This window comes from Clinocottus analis, unplaced genomic scaffold (assembly GCF_023055335.1).
Source record: "Clinocottus analis isolate CAN_PGR_092001 unplaced genomic scaffold, fCliAna1.0.p SCAF_16, whole genome shotgun sequence".
Lineage (NCBI taxonomy): Eukaryota > Metazoa > Chordata > Actinopteri > Perciformes > Cottidae > Clinocottus > Clinocottus analis.
Window position 1 is genome coordinate 5,224,187 of NW_027175887.1, and position 14,420 is coordinate 5,238,606.

At 44.4% G+C, this 14,420-nt stretch overlaps 2 protein-coding genes across 3 annotated transcripts; one reads left to right on the forward strand and one right to left on the reverse strand.

Moving 5' to 3' along the window:
* Positions 1–1,298: 1,298 nt before the first annotated feature.
* On the reverse strand, positions 1,299–6,983 carry retreg3 (reticulophagy regulator family member 3). Of its 2 annotated transcripts, none has more exons than XM_068579499.1 (10): positions 6,956–6,983; positions 6,464–6,739; positions 4,623–4,729; positions 4,250–4,280; positions 4,005–4,131; positions 3,741–3,825; positions 2,743–2,880; positions 2,251–2,333; positions 1,949–2,078; positions 1,299–1,862 (listed from the first exon to the last, which is right to left on the reverse strand). In XM_068579499.1, exons 2-10 carry the CDS (start codon positions 6,709–6,711, stop codon positions 1,312–1,314), a joined length of 1,500 nt encoding a protein of 499 aa, XP_068435600.1. In that variant the 5' UTR covers positions 6,712–6,739; positions 6,956–6,983; the 3' UTR covers positions 1,299–1,311. The 2 variants fall into 2 exon arrangements, with proteins under 2 accessions (XP_068435600.1, XP_068435599.1); XM_068579498.1 differs by having other exon boundaries at positions 6,939–6,972.
* A 1,112-nt stretch (positions 6,984–8,095) lies between these two features.
* Positions 8,096–14,234, forward strand: tubg1 (tubulin, gamma 1). The gene is made up of 11 exons (XM_068579492.1): positions 8,096–8,270; positions 8,586–8,698; positions 8,949–9,116; positions 9,216–9,284; positions 10,155–10,234; positions 10,325–10,451; positions 11,509–11,595; positions 11,969–12,118; positions 12,216–12,368; positions 12,448–12,609; positions 13,120–14,234. Exons 1-11 carry the CDS (start codon positions 8,222–8,224, stop codon positions 13,315–13,317), a joined length of 1,356 nt encoding a protein of 451 aa, XP_068435593.1. The 5' UTR covers positions 8,096–8,221; the 3' UTR covers positions 13,318–14,234.
* The last annotated feature ends 186 nt before the right edge of the window (positions 14,235–14,420 follow it).

A 14,420-nucleotide genomic window follows, 5' to 3' on the forward strand; every position in this document is an offset into this window, starting at 1 on the left:
ATTAAAAAGTCTCTTCTTATCTTAATAAATCTTGGCTGTGGCTTAAAGTTGGAAGTGCTATTTCCACAGTAAAGCATTGTCATACTGACATGGTTTGTCCACCGAACGGAAATCAGGCTGACCAGAACATGAAAGCCACATGAAACCTTTACGTACTAACACTTTAAAATAAGGATATAAGGATAACTTTCTATACCCAATTTTGATGTAAACAATGTCCTCCATTAAATAGTAAAAGATCTATGCATTGAAGAACATCAGATTTTTCTCTTAAAAAGTTCAGCATGACTGTCAACTACATGGACTAAAAACTTAAAAGAAAAAGAAACTTGATTAAATATTACTTTAGAAAAAAAACACACAAAGCTGAGGGCTCATTCAAGGTATTAAACATGACATCATATGCTATTGAGCTGTATTAAAAGGCAGGGAAATTAAAAATCTTCTGAACATACGTAGAAAAAAATAAAACAGACCTTCTCCTGGTTCATGAACACAATGAACGACAAAGTGTTCCTCCAGGTCCGACCACGTAAGACTATGATGGGACTTTCTTTAAAAAAAAAAAATCCCCGTATGTTCGACAGCAGAAAAAGAAAAAAGTAAAGAAAATCGTACAGAGAACTAAAATTTGTATGCAAATATTATAAGTTATGGAAGAGAATCACTGTCCAAATTCACAACTGCTGATAAATAAGGATAATTAAAATCTGTAAACCTGGAACAAAATGAATCTCTCAGATTGGTTCTTTGAAACTAATTTGACAAACAAATGAGGGGTGCACTCAGCTACATCAACTAGTCCAGTGGCTAAAGAAACTTTAGTCACGCTGTTCCATAGCGTTGTTATCAAAGTAACGTGGCTCAGCTCAACCAACAGGAATGTCATATTTGGTCCCATGTTAAAAAGCCCTGTATAGTAAAAAAGATTTTATGGGCACTGTTCTGTAGTTTTAAGTAATTCACAAGTACCCTCGTAACTTAAGGGTCTACATAATTACAAGACTGCAACACGGCTCAATGATGCTGGTTAATAGTAATGTCTGATTGTGAGTCATGTTTGTTGTTGCATTTCCTATTGCTCAGCCTACAAAGTAAAAGTCTGGATAATCAGGGTTTAAAAGTAAGGGAGGAAACAGCATGAAAAGGTAGAACTAAATAAATTCTTCACAGTGATGATCTGATGCCAATTAGAAGCCGAGCCGCTGGAACCTCAAGTCCTCTCACACAATCACAGCTCATCACATGAACACTGCCCGTGAAGTTGCCCTCATGCATGTACACACACACACACGCACACGCACACGCACACTACTGTGGTTTACCGAGCAGGCTAGACAAGAAGTTAGGCCCATGGCTCTCCCCCCTTCTAGTACTCCCTCCTCCCCCAAGGGGATCCATCTGGTTCAGTTCAGACTGATCCAGCATTTCAAAGTCCTCTACGTCGAAGTCTGTGTCCAGCTCGGAGCTGGACTGCTTGCGGTAGCCTCGGTGGGCTCCGGCCCTCGGGGGGCCTTCTCTGCGCTGGCTCGCAGGAGGCCGAGGTTGCAGCGCCCCGGCCAGCGCCGCCTGGATCATGTTGCTGGCGATGACTCCGGCCAAGTCTCCGGCGAAATCAGAGGCAGGTGGCAGGCCGCTGAGAGAAAGTTCTGTATCCAGATCCTCCTGATCCGAGTCCAGATGATAATCCACGTCCAGCACCGAGGCCCGGTGACTCGCTAGCCCAGACAGACCCAGGCTCGGGAGACCGATGCTCGTGTCGTCGTCGTCGTCGTCCATCAGAGTGGCATCGGGGTTTATGGAGGGGAAGCCCTGAAGATCTCGAGCAAATGATTCCTCAGCGTCACTGTGTCTGTCAAAATCTGACCAAAAAGACAGGGACACAGTGAGGGAAATGAACAAACAAGAAAATAAAGGAGGAGGAAATCTGGAATCCCTGCATACTCACCCTCAGAGCCCTCGGTCAGCGGGGTCTGGCCACGCGACAGGTTGAATGTTCCATTGTCGGTGTACACCTCAGCATCCGAGTGCTCAGAGTCAGTCATCGCGAGTTCTTTAGCAACGATGGCATCATCAAACTAGGAGAGACAGAAGGTTAAAAAAGGTTATATATTTTACAAGTTGCTGTAGGTACATAGGCATATATATATATATATATATACATATATATATATATATATATATATATGCCTGAAGCAATAATACGGATAATTCAAATATCAAGAGACTTTGGGAGTTGAACCGACTTACTGTTGGGCAGAAAGCAGCCAACTCCTCCTCCTCACTATCACCGTCTTCCCCCGAGGCTAAACCACGGAGAGGCCTCCGCAGGACTGCAGAGAGAGAGATGAGTCATATAGACAACATTTCTACATTTACAGTCACAAACTGTGCCGTGTAATTGGTTTCACAAGTGCCACCAGGCGGCACTTAAGCAATAACAATTTGTCAGTTCAGTTGAAATAGATGGGTTGCTGGCTACAAATGAGCAGCCTGAAGACATCACATATATATATATATATATATATATATATATATATAAACGCTGTAAAGGTTGAACTGTTCTTCGATCAAACATTGATGCTTAGTAGAATAACACGCTGTGAAAGTAATCTGCACAAGACATTTCTTCGAGGCTTTGAGTTCATTTCTATTTCATTTGCAGTGTCACATCAGCACACAGAATGTTGGGAATATAAAAAGGGAAGAAAAAAAAAAGAAAAAAAGGGATGAAATACTTACACTGATTATCAATAGGCTTTGACATCATGTAGCCACAATTGCTAAAGTCCAGTCGCTGCAGGACCGGATCCAGCTTCAAGCACACATGCTGGAAAACCCTGTGATAGAACCCCAGAGGAGCCAGGACCGTCGCCCACACTGGAGGAGAGCAGAAGAATACACGTCATTGGAAAACAGGTGGGACCTCTGCTGGGGTTGTTTAGTACAGTGGCTGCAGGTCTGCTGAGACCCTCAGCTCCTTTACATCCAGATTGAAGACTTTTCTGTTTGCCGTTCCCAGTAATTGAAGCAGATTCAAGGATATTAACTTCTGCATCTCATTAATGTATTTTATTTCTTAAACTGCACTGCAACTTTTCTTGTATTTTTGACTGTTATTTAATGTTTTAAAATGAATGTTCTTCATTGTTTTTTGATATGGTTTTCTTCTGCATTATCTTTTCATGCTTTTAACGGTTTTATGTAAAGCACTTTGAATCGCCGTGTTGGTGAAATGTGCTATACAAATAAACGTGGCTTGCCTTACAAAAATGGAACGACAAAAGCTGTGTTTATTAATGTTCGGTACAGATTCAGTTCCTAGTTTACTGTCATCAATTAAGACACAAGCCTGTGTGAGCTTCAGTAGAGATGCAGACATGGTGGCGTAAAGGGAGCAGCTGTGGGTAGTTTCAGACGTCAGTAGAAGGCTTTAGCAGCTCTTGCCTCCCGGGTTCACCAGTCTACACTACATTAGAGGTTCAGCGATTAACCCGATCGCAGTGTGACCTCCTTAGCTTTCTGCCTGGCTCCATTCCCTCCCTCACTCCTTCCCTGTGTGCCTCATCCCGGCTTTAATCACCACAGAGGCGAGGCTCTGGTACTGGGGCACCACCGATCTGGTTTCGCCACCCATGTATTTTTAACAAGGACAAGTCACGCAGAGTCCCCCCTGCCAACGTGGCCCTGTGAAGGAGCCGGGATCGGTAGTTAGAACTGAATAAACTGCTGGGACTCACTAGCGGAGTAGGAGAGCGCCAATCCAGGAATGTAGCTTCCAACCACAGCCAAGCAGGTGAACACTCCACAGGTCAGGAAGCAGAACTGACGGAGCAACGACACACAAGGAGTCAAGTCAGCACCTAGAAGGCATGTCAACTACGGTCCAAGTCATATCTGATGCTTACAATCAGAATAGGGCTGGATAGCATGTTGACGTTCACTCATTCATTCATTATTATCATGATCACAAAAACAGTAATTGTATTGTGTGTGGTCTTCACCTTGCCAGGGTTATGTTTCTTGTATTGCATCACACTGGATGCGAACACTGCTCCACTGACCCAGGCCTCAGCGATGTGGTGGCACAGTTCAGGCACACTGAGGATGCCAGGCTGCACCAGACCCCAGCTAGAAAAGAAAAAAAAGAAAGAAGGGAAAAAGAATAATACCTTTATCTGCATTCTACTTATTATATAAGTATTATTGTTGCCCTTATCTTTTAAGGCGGTTGGTTACAGTAACAAACCTTTCATTATCCGATTCATCCAGGTTTCTGACTGTGGAGAGAGAGAACATTCATAACTTTAAGTACCGATGTGCAACTTATAAACAGTTTTCAAAATTGTGTTGCATATACTTCTTTGACTTTTCGAAACTCTTTGATCTCTTATACACGTGGTGTGTAACACAAGTTCAAAATGTTCCCGGTGAAACAGAAATCCTTCGCAAAGTCCAGAGGGCAGGACTGATTACACATCTATTCTGACATGTCACAACGGTTGCGATGACAGCAACTTGGGGAATAACATATGGTACATTTAATGCAAAAGGGAAGGAAAGTACAAGTGCAGAACATGCAAGAGTCGGCTACAGAAAGATATAAAAACAACTTAAATCACCTCCAATCTCTGGCCAGATCTTATTTCTCCAGGTATCAACAAAGACAACCACAGCCAGACCAGAAGCCAGCAGGAACAGCAGGTTCAGTGAGGTCAGGGCAAAGAACCTGCAGGGCATCAAAACCAGAGCAAACACATGACTGACTGTACCAGACAGACAGTAGTAGCAATATCAATAGATAGTTGTATACTTTATTCATGCCCAAGAGGAAATTTGTTTGTGGCAGCAGCAAACAAGGTTACAAAGAAGACACAAAAATATTAGGTATGAAAAATACTCAATATACAACGAAACAGCAGAGTGTTTTAAATTTAAGAAATTGAAGATTAAAGAAAGTGAAAAAATGCAGAGTATATGCCGTTAGTATGCAGCTTGTTAGAAATCATGAAACCACAACACCTGCGAGTTGTGACCTCCTGTTTCCTTTAATCAGAAATAAGAAACGGGGAAGATATAAATAACATTAAAGCAGAACCAGTAAAGAAAGTATTGACTGTTAAACCCCCCTTACACCTACAACGGAGAAGCCACTAGCTGCATCTAGATATCGCAGCTACTGTTTATTGTGGTTCTATCTTTGAAGGAGTGTGGTCCACTTTCACCTCAACAACTACAGTCTCGATGAGTTGCTCCACTTTCAGATCACAAGACCTCGAAATATGTTGACAACAACAATAATGCAGGATTCTGCCAATCAGCAGGATTAACAAAACAAAGAGTTAGTTGGCACAGTGAGGTGTGTTGGTATTAGGGGCAGCAGGGCAATTAGTACAGTTAGTTAAAAAGATAAACGGCAAATGTCTTCGTAAAACTAGCCCTATACAAACACAACTATATGTTGTTGTACTACAAATTGATGCAAAACAATGAAAAATACCCTTTGACTTTAACTCTCTTAAACAGCACTTTTTGGAGATGTATTTCATTGTGTATTTATTTTGTGCGTTATGTCCATTTTGTTTACAACTTTAAAAAGGAAAAACAAGACAATCTCAGTGAGAAATGCCTCCCTGTCTCCATGTGACTTGCTATCGGCTTTCAGAATCAGAGTCACCTTTATTGGCCAAGTCTGTCTGCACAAACTAGAAATGTGACCCTGTTTTCCTCCATTCTCTCGATATGCACCGACATAACAGGGACAAAGGAGAACAAAACTGGATAAATAAAAAGGTAAAGAACAGACATGCCTATAACGCACAAAGGTATTTGGGAGAAAATAATGTGTATATGTGATGTGTATATTATATAAAATAAGTATTAGATCATAAGCGCATATCTTAACATAATAAATGAAGGTTGAATGCTTGAGAACCAGGCTGGCCAAACCAGCTTCTTCTCTCTTATTTTCCAAGTCAGTGATTCTCAATATGCAACAATAACAACGTCACCTAATTTAGCCAAACCTTGACCTCACCTTGTCTTGTCTGGTAAGTTTGTTGTCAGAGTTAAATTCTGGTTTTAGGGCTGATCACACATGGTAAAACAGAGACATGCCGCATAGGTGTGTTGTTCCTCTCACATGTAAATCCTCTCACTTCTGCAGCAACAACACCCTGACATGTAAATGTGGAGCCTCGCACGCTCACAGCAGCGACCCCATGTTGTCAAGATCAGACCAACGTTACGGATGAAATGTGTCTGGTGTCTATAAATAGTGCCGCTAGTCGGCCATCTGCCTGGTCTTCAACTGACAGGTGAAGCGGTCGCGTTGCGCAAAGCACCAGCTGCTCGCGCCACAGGACCAAACACAGCAACCTGCATTTAAATAATATTGACTAAACACGGGGGGAAACACAACGAGTGCAACCTCAACATGTACAAAGTGTCAGGTGAAACTCACCAGAACACCACGTTGACCACCGTGTAGAGAAGCACACACTGTAGAGGTCTCTCCCACACCAGCACGGACTGTAGGTAGGTCAGGACGGGCTCGTAGGGCCCCAAGCTGGACTGGAGAGCCGCCTTGACAGCCCGCACCTGGCCGTCTCTTTCGCTGGCGCTCGGTCGACTTCGCAGGCAGACATCGGACCCTTGCGGGACAGAGCGGTCCTCCGCGGCTGCGTCTTGCATTGCGCCAATGTGCGCCATCTTTGCGTCGACAGTCGATAGAGTCCACCTGTGAAATAAAGCCATCAGCGGTTAGTAGAAGCAGTTAACGACATGAGGTGAACCACAGCGCCGCTCACAACAGCATCGGCTAACTGATACTAGCTTAGCTAGCTAGCGAGGCTAGCTGTGTCCTCCTGACATCGTTTCAGTCAGAACGTCTCATTACAAGTTTTGCATTATCAAAAGACAGCGATGAAATGTCTTACAGTAAGATGACACGTACTATTTGGGCATTTTTGAAGAAATAGAGCGGTCCCTTCGGCAGTTGACAATATGGCGTAACCTGTTTTTCTGAGTCCTCAGCGGGCCAATCAGAGTCCCTCCACGCCCCGCGTCATGCTGCGTTCAGGTGGAATGGGAATCGGTTGTTTTTGTTTACTTTAAAGCAGGAGCCTACTTTGACAAACGTTTTCAGCAAGTCATCAGTACAGCATATTTTAGGTAAAAATAGTAATTGATCCATTTTATTTTTATTCCTGTTTGTCCTTCATACTTTCCATGGCTGAACATGTGTATTTGGTTCAGATGCTCTGTTGTTCAATTAAATATAAAGCAGTTTTTTGTGCAATACGTTTACATTCTACGTATTATAAATCAGTCAGAGAAACGTCCATTAATCTGTGACCCATATATTTAGAGATGTGGTTACAAAATGATCTTCAATGTAAAAGTGCGCTATTGTGTTAATTAAAATATTGATTTGACATATTTTGGATAGTAAATCGAAAAAGATTGCACGCTACCGTGTCTGCTTTTAGATTTGGCACCATACAATGTGTATACCAAACATGGTACTGCAGTTTATGATTTATTAAAAGCGTTGAATGTATGAATAATCTGTCTACATATAGTAGTCACACTGTGTGCGCTTTATGACCACGAGGGGGCAGAACAACACTTAACTATGAATGACATATCTATAGTTATGACTCTCTCTCTCTCTCTCTCTCTCTCTCTCTCTCTCTCTCTCTCTCTCTCTCTCTCTCTCTCTCTCTATATATATATATATATATATATATATATATATATATATATATATATATATATATATTTGTATATATCATATCATTGAAAACATCAATACTTCCGGCAAAGACTTTCAAAGTAAAACGTTCATAGGGCACACATTCAAACAAGATAATGGGCACTTCCTCCATGGCATTTATCTGAAGTTGGCTTGTAAAAGCAAGGAATTTGTACATCTTGCTTGAATTTCCTGCCTGTACTATGTTTTTTAATGTGTTGAAAAGTCTGCTTTAAGACTCGACAAACTCCGAGACATGCTCATACAGCAGGTGGCGGTAGTCACTTTATCACCGCGAAACTACCCGCGAAGAAACAGCAGAAGAAGAAGACTCGGAGCGTCACATCAGCACCAAGCGGGAAGCAGCGGGCTGGTGGCGGAGCAGTTAGAGCAGTAGTGTTTTTTTTTTACCTTGTATTATTTAGCTAGCGAGCAGGTGACTAGGCTAGCTAAACAAGGAGCAACATGCCGCGAGAAATCATCACGCTGCAGCTCGGACAATGTGGGAATCAAAGTACGTGAACCTTTAACACGTCTCAGTTAGCTAGCGAGGAGGATGATCCGTCACGTTACGTTAAAGGCGTTAGCTAGCCAAGTGCTCGTATCTAGTCTAGCTCAAATAAACACAGAGCTAACGTAAACAGCGGATGCGTGACCGAGCGGACTGGTATCTCCACATAGCGAGACAAAAACACGTTAAGTGACGTCACCTGTGTGTTGCCAGTCAGGCTACACTGCAGGTTACGAGAAACCTAACGCGACCTCACCTGCTTCTGTGTGTGTGTGTGTGTGTGTGTGGGTGTGGGTGTGTGTGTGTGTGTCTCTATAGTTGGTTTTGAGTTTTGGAAGCAGCTGTGTGCGGAGCATGGCATCAGTCCAGAGGGGATTGTTGAGGACTTTGCAACAGAGGGGACCGACAGGAAGGACGTGTTCTTCTACCAGGTAAGCTCGTGCACGCGGTGACTTGCCTCTCTCTCTCACTGTCCGTTACCGCGCGCATCTTGCGTTACAAAAGCAGCATCATGTTCTGCTCACCAGGAAGATAGAAGTTCAGTCTGTGCAACAACGTTTTGTGCCACTGGGGGGAGTTGTTGCAGTGCAAACTGAAGTCACTCAGACTCTGAGTGCATGCTCACTTCAGAGACTGTGCAGTTCCACCAGCTGACTCCTGGTTCTTCCTAAACCCCCACAGGCCGACGATGAGCACTACATCCCCCGCGCGGTTCTCCTGGATCTGGAGCCGAGGGTGATCCACTCCATCCTCAACTCTCCGTACGCGAACCTTTACAACCCAGAGAACATCTACCTCTCCGAGCACGGAGGAGGTGCCGGGAACAACTGGGCTAGCGGATATTCACAGGTGATTGCTGGGAATGACGCGTCTTTTTGTGACCCCTGAAAACCAAAAATCAAACGCGTCTAACATTCCGCTCTGTTTTTTTTAAACTTTCCCTCCCAGGGGAAAAAAATCCAAGAAGACATCTTTGACATCATTGACCGGGAGGCAGATGGCAGCGACAGTCTGGAGGCAAGTCTGACTGTCCCCGGGGCAGGGATCGGGCCTGTGTGGCATTTTAAAAACTGATTTAAAAGTCATGTGATGGTGTTGCATGTCAATTTACACTCTTACCCCAAACAGAGCCCCCAAACACTTCAGATTTTACATCTGTTGAAACGGCCGAATAATGGACACAAACACGTAACAAACCCACCTCTCCTACAAAGGAGCACGGTGCCCAGACTGAAAGCGGCTCAATTACTTTTTGAGCGGCATAAGGGAACACTTGTTGGTACTCAAACATGACTTTGTTTGGCAGGAGGTGTCGTTATTGCGGTCAAATATAAATGACTGACTTGATCAAAACTGTTAAAATAGTGCAAGCGCCTGACATCTATAAACTAGCAGAGAACTCAGCCACGCCTCACTATTATTCTTAGCCTCTTTTTTTTTTTGGTAAACTTAATTTTGCTGCCAGCCTCCCATTTAAAAAAAAAAAGAAGAAAAAAAACACTTTCATTTCCTCTCAAGGTCTGCAATTTCTGTAACTCGTTCACATTATGACCCCACATTATTATTTAGTGTGTGCATTCCCGTGTGCAACGGGTAAGAAGGTGGGCCGAGCTGCCGTGAGCGTGTGTATGTTGGCAGGGTGTGGCGTCTCGAGTGTCTGGTGATAATAGCCGGGCGAGTGAGGAAGGCAGGTATTACAGGGCTGCGTTGGGGGGAGAGGGAGCCTATTTGTGAGGCGGGGCTGCACTCCCATTTATATAACTGCCAAGGCCGAGAGGCATTGGCTCACCCACACATTTGGCTTTCTGCACCAGTGGAGTTTACAGTAGGCTTCATACACACGTGGCACATACTGCAGCGGTAAATGTGACCCGTTTGTCTCCGTAGGGATTCGTCCTGTGCCATTCCATCGCTGGGGGGACGGGCTCGGGGCTTGGATCCTATCTGCTGGAGAAACTCAACGACAGGTCCGCAAACACAAATGCAACTTGTTGGAAAACGTTTTTGGAGGGAAAAACATTTCTTCCTGTGTGAATAATATACATTCTGATCTGCAGGTACCCAAAGAAGCTGGTGCAGACGTACTCCGTCTTCCCCAACCAGGATGAGATGAGTGACGTGGTCGTTCAGCCGTACAACTCGCTGCTCACGCTGAAGAGGCTCACTCAGAACGCCGACTGCGTGGTGAGCCGCAGCGCCCATGAACGGATGCTGATTAATCCCATTGCAACATTTTTGCTTCACAACGCGGCCACGGCTCTAAATAACCTTACAGGAAGGCGTAAAACACACTTTTATACAAGCCCCGGGTCAGCTCGTGCTTGTGACACTTGCACTTACAGAAGTAAAACAAAAACACGGTTGCTAAACTGCTTCACTATCAATGAGCTGAAACAGAGACATTTTTTTTTTTAATTTCAGGGACGGGAACAATAAGCTGCATGTAGGCAAGTTACACAATTAGACATCAAACAATAAACAGAAACGGTAATACACGTAGATAAATACACAAGTAGCTCTTCATGACATTGTGACCACGTTCATCCAAATGTATCAAAACTACTAGTAAAAAAAACTGTCCGCATTAAACGATAACATATCTAAATATCTTCAGTGCCACTCTCCTAATAAGGAACTCCTTCTCGTTTTGGAGAGCATCACATTTTAGGCCGCCCCAGTGATTGTGTAGCTCAGTGGTTCTCACATAGGGTAAAAAAAAAGGCACTCCAGGGGCTAAGTAAGATTTAAAATTAGCATCCATTCAAAAAATCCTTTTTACATGGGTGGTACATCACTGAAAAAGGATTGAGAACCACTGGTGGAGCTGGCTAATAAAGAAGCAAACTGCAGTGCCGGCAATCAAACTTAATAAGACTCAGTCTTACGTTGCTGATTCTATTAGTCCGAGATGCTCGAGCAGTCTAATGGTGTTTTCTCTCTAATACCTACTTCCTCCAGGGTCTTGCATACGACCCTCAAGTTGATTAAGTTAGCCAGAAAGCTAATAGAATCTGCCCCCCCCCCCCTGCTGCCCGTTGTAACTGTACAATGTGTGTTTTACATTCAGCTCTGCTAACAGCAGCTCACTGTGTCACTCTTTAAGAGTCCTTCACTGATACATTCTTCACTCTTTTTGACCTACGAAGTTGTTTTGCTGGGGGAAATCTCTCCCCTCTTTTTTCTTTCTGTTATTATCCATGTGTCTAATATTTGCCCTCCGTCTGCATTTCTTGCACATCAGGTGGTGTTGGATAACACGGCTCTAAATCGCATCGCCACCGACAGGCTGCACATCCAGAACCCCTCGTTCTCCCAGATCAATCAGCTGGTGAGTGTTACACACCTCCGCTTGTTTTCACAGCTCGTCAGTCAGCAGGTTGTAATCGTGCGTCTAGATGGGCCGACTACCACACAGGCAAGACGGGCTGCACTAGACACTCGTCACTCACGTCGAAATTGACGAGATTCATGAACTAGTTTGGCGAGTCGGTTGCACGTCAGACTGGATTTCAGCTTTCTTGGAAATCGGTCGCACAAAGCCGCGCTGAGCCGGTGCGTCAGCCGACTTGGCGGGAGCCACACTTTGAAATCAATGAATTTGCCGCCCAGCTCTCGCTCCTTTTTATAACTTCTGTGGAAGCTCTTACCAGACTGTAGTACATTTAAACCTCTGTGTCTGAGCTGAACCTTCATACACGCAGGTTTCCACCATCATGTCTGCCAGCACAACCACGCTGCGCTACCCGGGCTACATGAACAACGACCTCATTGGCCTGATTGCGTCCCTCATCCCCACACCCCGCCTCCACTTCCTGATGACCGGCTACACACCACTCACTACTGACCAGTCGGTGAGTGGAATGAGAGCGCCGGCAGATTGTAATGGAGCGCAATCTTGCAATTCGCAGCTAAAATGAAAAACACTGAGATGTTGTGACCGTGTTTCAGGTTGCGAGCGTGAGGAAAACCACAGTACTGGATGTGATGAGGCGGCTCCTGCAGCCCAAGAACGTGATGGTGTCCACGGGACGGGAGAGGCAGTCTAACCACTGCTACATCGCCATCCTGAACATCATCCAGGGGGAGGTCGACCCCACGCAGGTACGAGTGCACACGCACACGTTTCAATCTACGTTTTGTTTGAATTTCAAACGACTTAAATCCCTTTTTTGTACTGTAGGTGCATAAAAGCCTCCAAAGGATCCGGGAGCGTAAGCTCGCCAGCTTCATTCCCTGGGGTCCCGCCAGCATCCAGGTGGCTTTGTCCAGGAAGTCGCCGTACCTGCCTTCGGCCCACCGAGTCAGCGGCCTGATGATGGCCAACCACACAAGCATCTCCTGTGTAAGCGCCGCCGCCGCCATCTGTTCACTGACATTCTCCTCCAGTGTGTATTCATACAGCCGAGACCTGTGTTTGCTCTGAGCCAATATTTGAGGATATGTATTATCCTAAAACTGAAGTTGAGCCACCACAGCAGCAGTTGGAGGGGAATTCCACCCCAAAAAAAGTTAGGTTTTGGATTGTCATCCTGTCAAATTTCTCCGCTTCCGCTTTTTAGTGGTTTAAAACATGAAGTATGTAGTTGAGGGAAAATGCAGCCTTGTGATGTCATTAAATGACTTACTCTCCGTACAGACAAATTATAATGCCCAAATTTAAGTATGTACAAGTAAGGGGAACTGCAATCATCCAAGGGAGTTTCAGTGAAGTCATACATGTCATTTTCCCTTCTGGTAAAATAGAAGTTCAAAACAAAACAAAAAGGGTTTAGGTTTCAAATAAGTCAAAGGAAGAAACTGAAACTCATCACTTGCTTTCCCCTCTGACGTCGTCTCTGTTGCCGGCCCACAGCTGTTCGAGCGGACGTGCAAGCAGTACGACAAGCTGCGTAAGCGCGAAGCCTTCCTGGAGCAGTTCCGCAAAGAGGACATCTTCAAGGACAACTTTGACGAGCTGGACAACTCCCGCGAAGTGGTCCAGCAGCTGATCGACGAGTACAGCGCGGCCACGCGGCCCGACTACATCTCCTGGGGCGCGCAGGAGCAGTGAGCGGACTCGTCTTGTACCTCAACTACAGTTGAGGCGGCACACATGCGTAGATGGTTTATGCCAACTCAAGTTCTTCCACTTTTTAAAAGTATTTTCTCCCACATTGGTGTCCTAAAAGACAAGTAGTTGGCTATAGCTGCTTCTCTGGGAAATAATGTATTGGCTTGTTATGGCATTGAATAGTTTAGCTTCCCATTTGAAGAGACTGATGGATGAGTGTTAACAGCCACTATTATATTAACCAAAAAGTCAAATGGACTGAACTGTATCACATTCTTAAACCGCTCTCATACAACAATCCTCAACAGTCAATGTATCTTGTACAAAACAATCTATAAATGTCTGTTAATAGTTTTATTTTTTCCTATATTCAGCTTTCCTGCCTTGTAGCTTATTGTTTAACAGCACTGTCAGACAACCTGTTGCCTTGTTTGTCTATTTTTGTACAGTAAGTTTTTGTGCATTATATTTACAGTGAAACGTCCACAGCCTACGACATGCTTGCCTTGAAAAATGGGAGTGAGCTTGACAGACTGTTGCATGATGGGTAATGCAGGCACCCCAGGCCTTTCTGTCTTGGTGCTTTGTGCTGTCTGTCAGCTGCGGATACACATTACTCATTTGTTACCGCTGTACACGACCAACAAGAATGTCAAGTTGAAGTTGGGCGTGAGCCAAAAGTGATGTTGACATTTCAACGGCGTTCGTCAGGTACAATGGAGAAAGTAACAGTTTGCACAGCTGAACATGATGTACAAGGATGGATTTCATGTTGACACTTCATCTCTATGCTTGTAAATATACTTTAAAGAAAGAGCTGGTTCACTGACTTTCTCTATTACATTAATGTACCGTTTCACGTTGCTTTGCCCATTGGACCTGTTTTGAAATGACGAATAAACACTTTTTTTAAATAACATTTTTTCCATTTGTCAAACCCATCTACAGAAAGATAAACCACCACCTTCCCTTCACCTCGAGCTGCAGTGTTCTGGTGGCTGTTCATCCAGCTCAGTTAAGGCTCATTACCACAGGGGAACGTAACGGCACTTAGCAACGTTTGCTCAACCGGTATTGTTTTTTAACCAGAAAAGCTTCGGGGG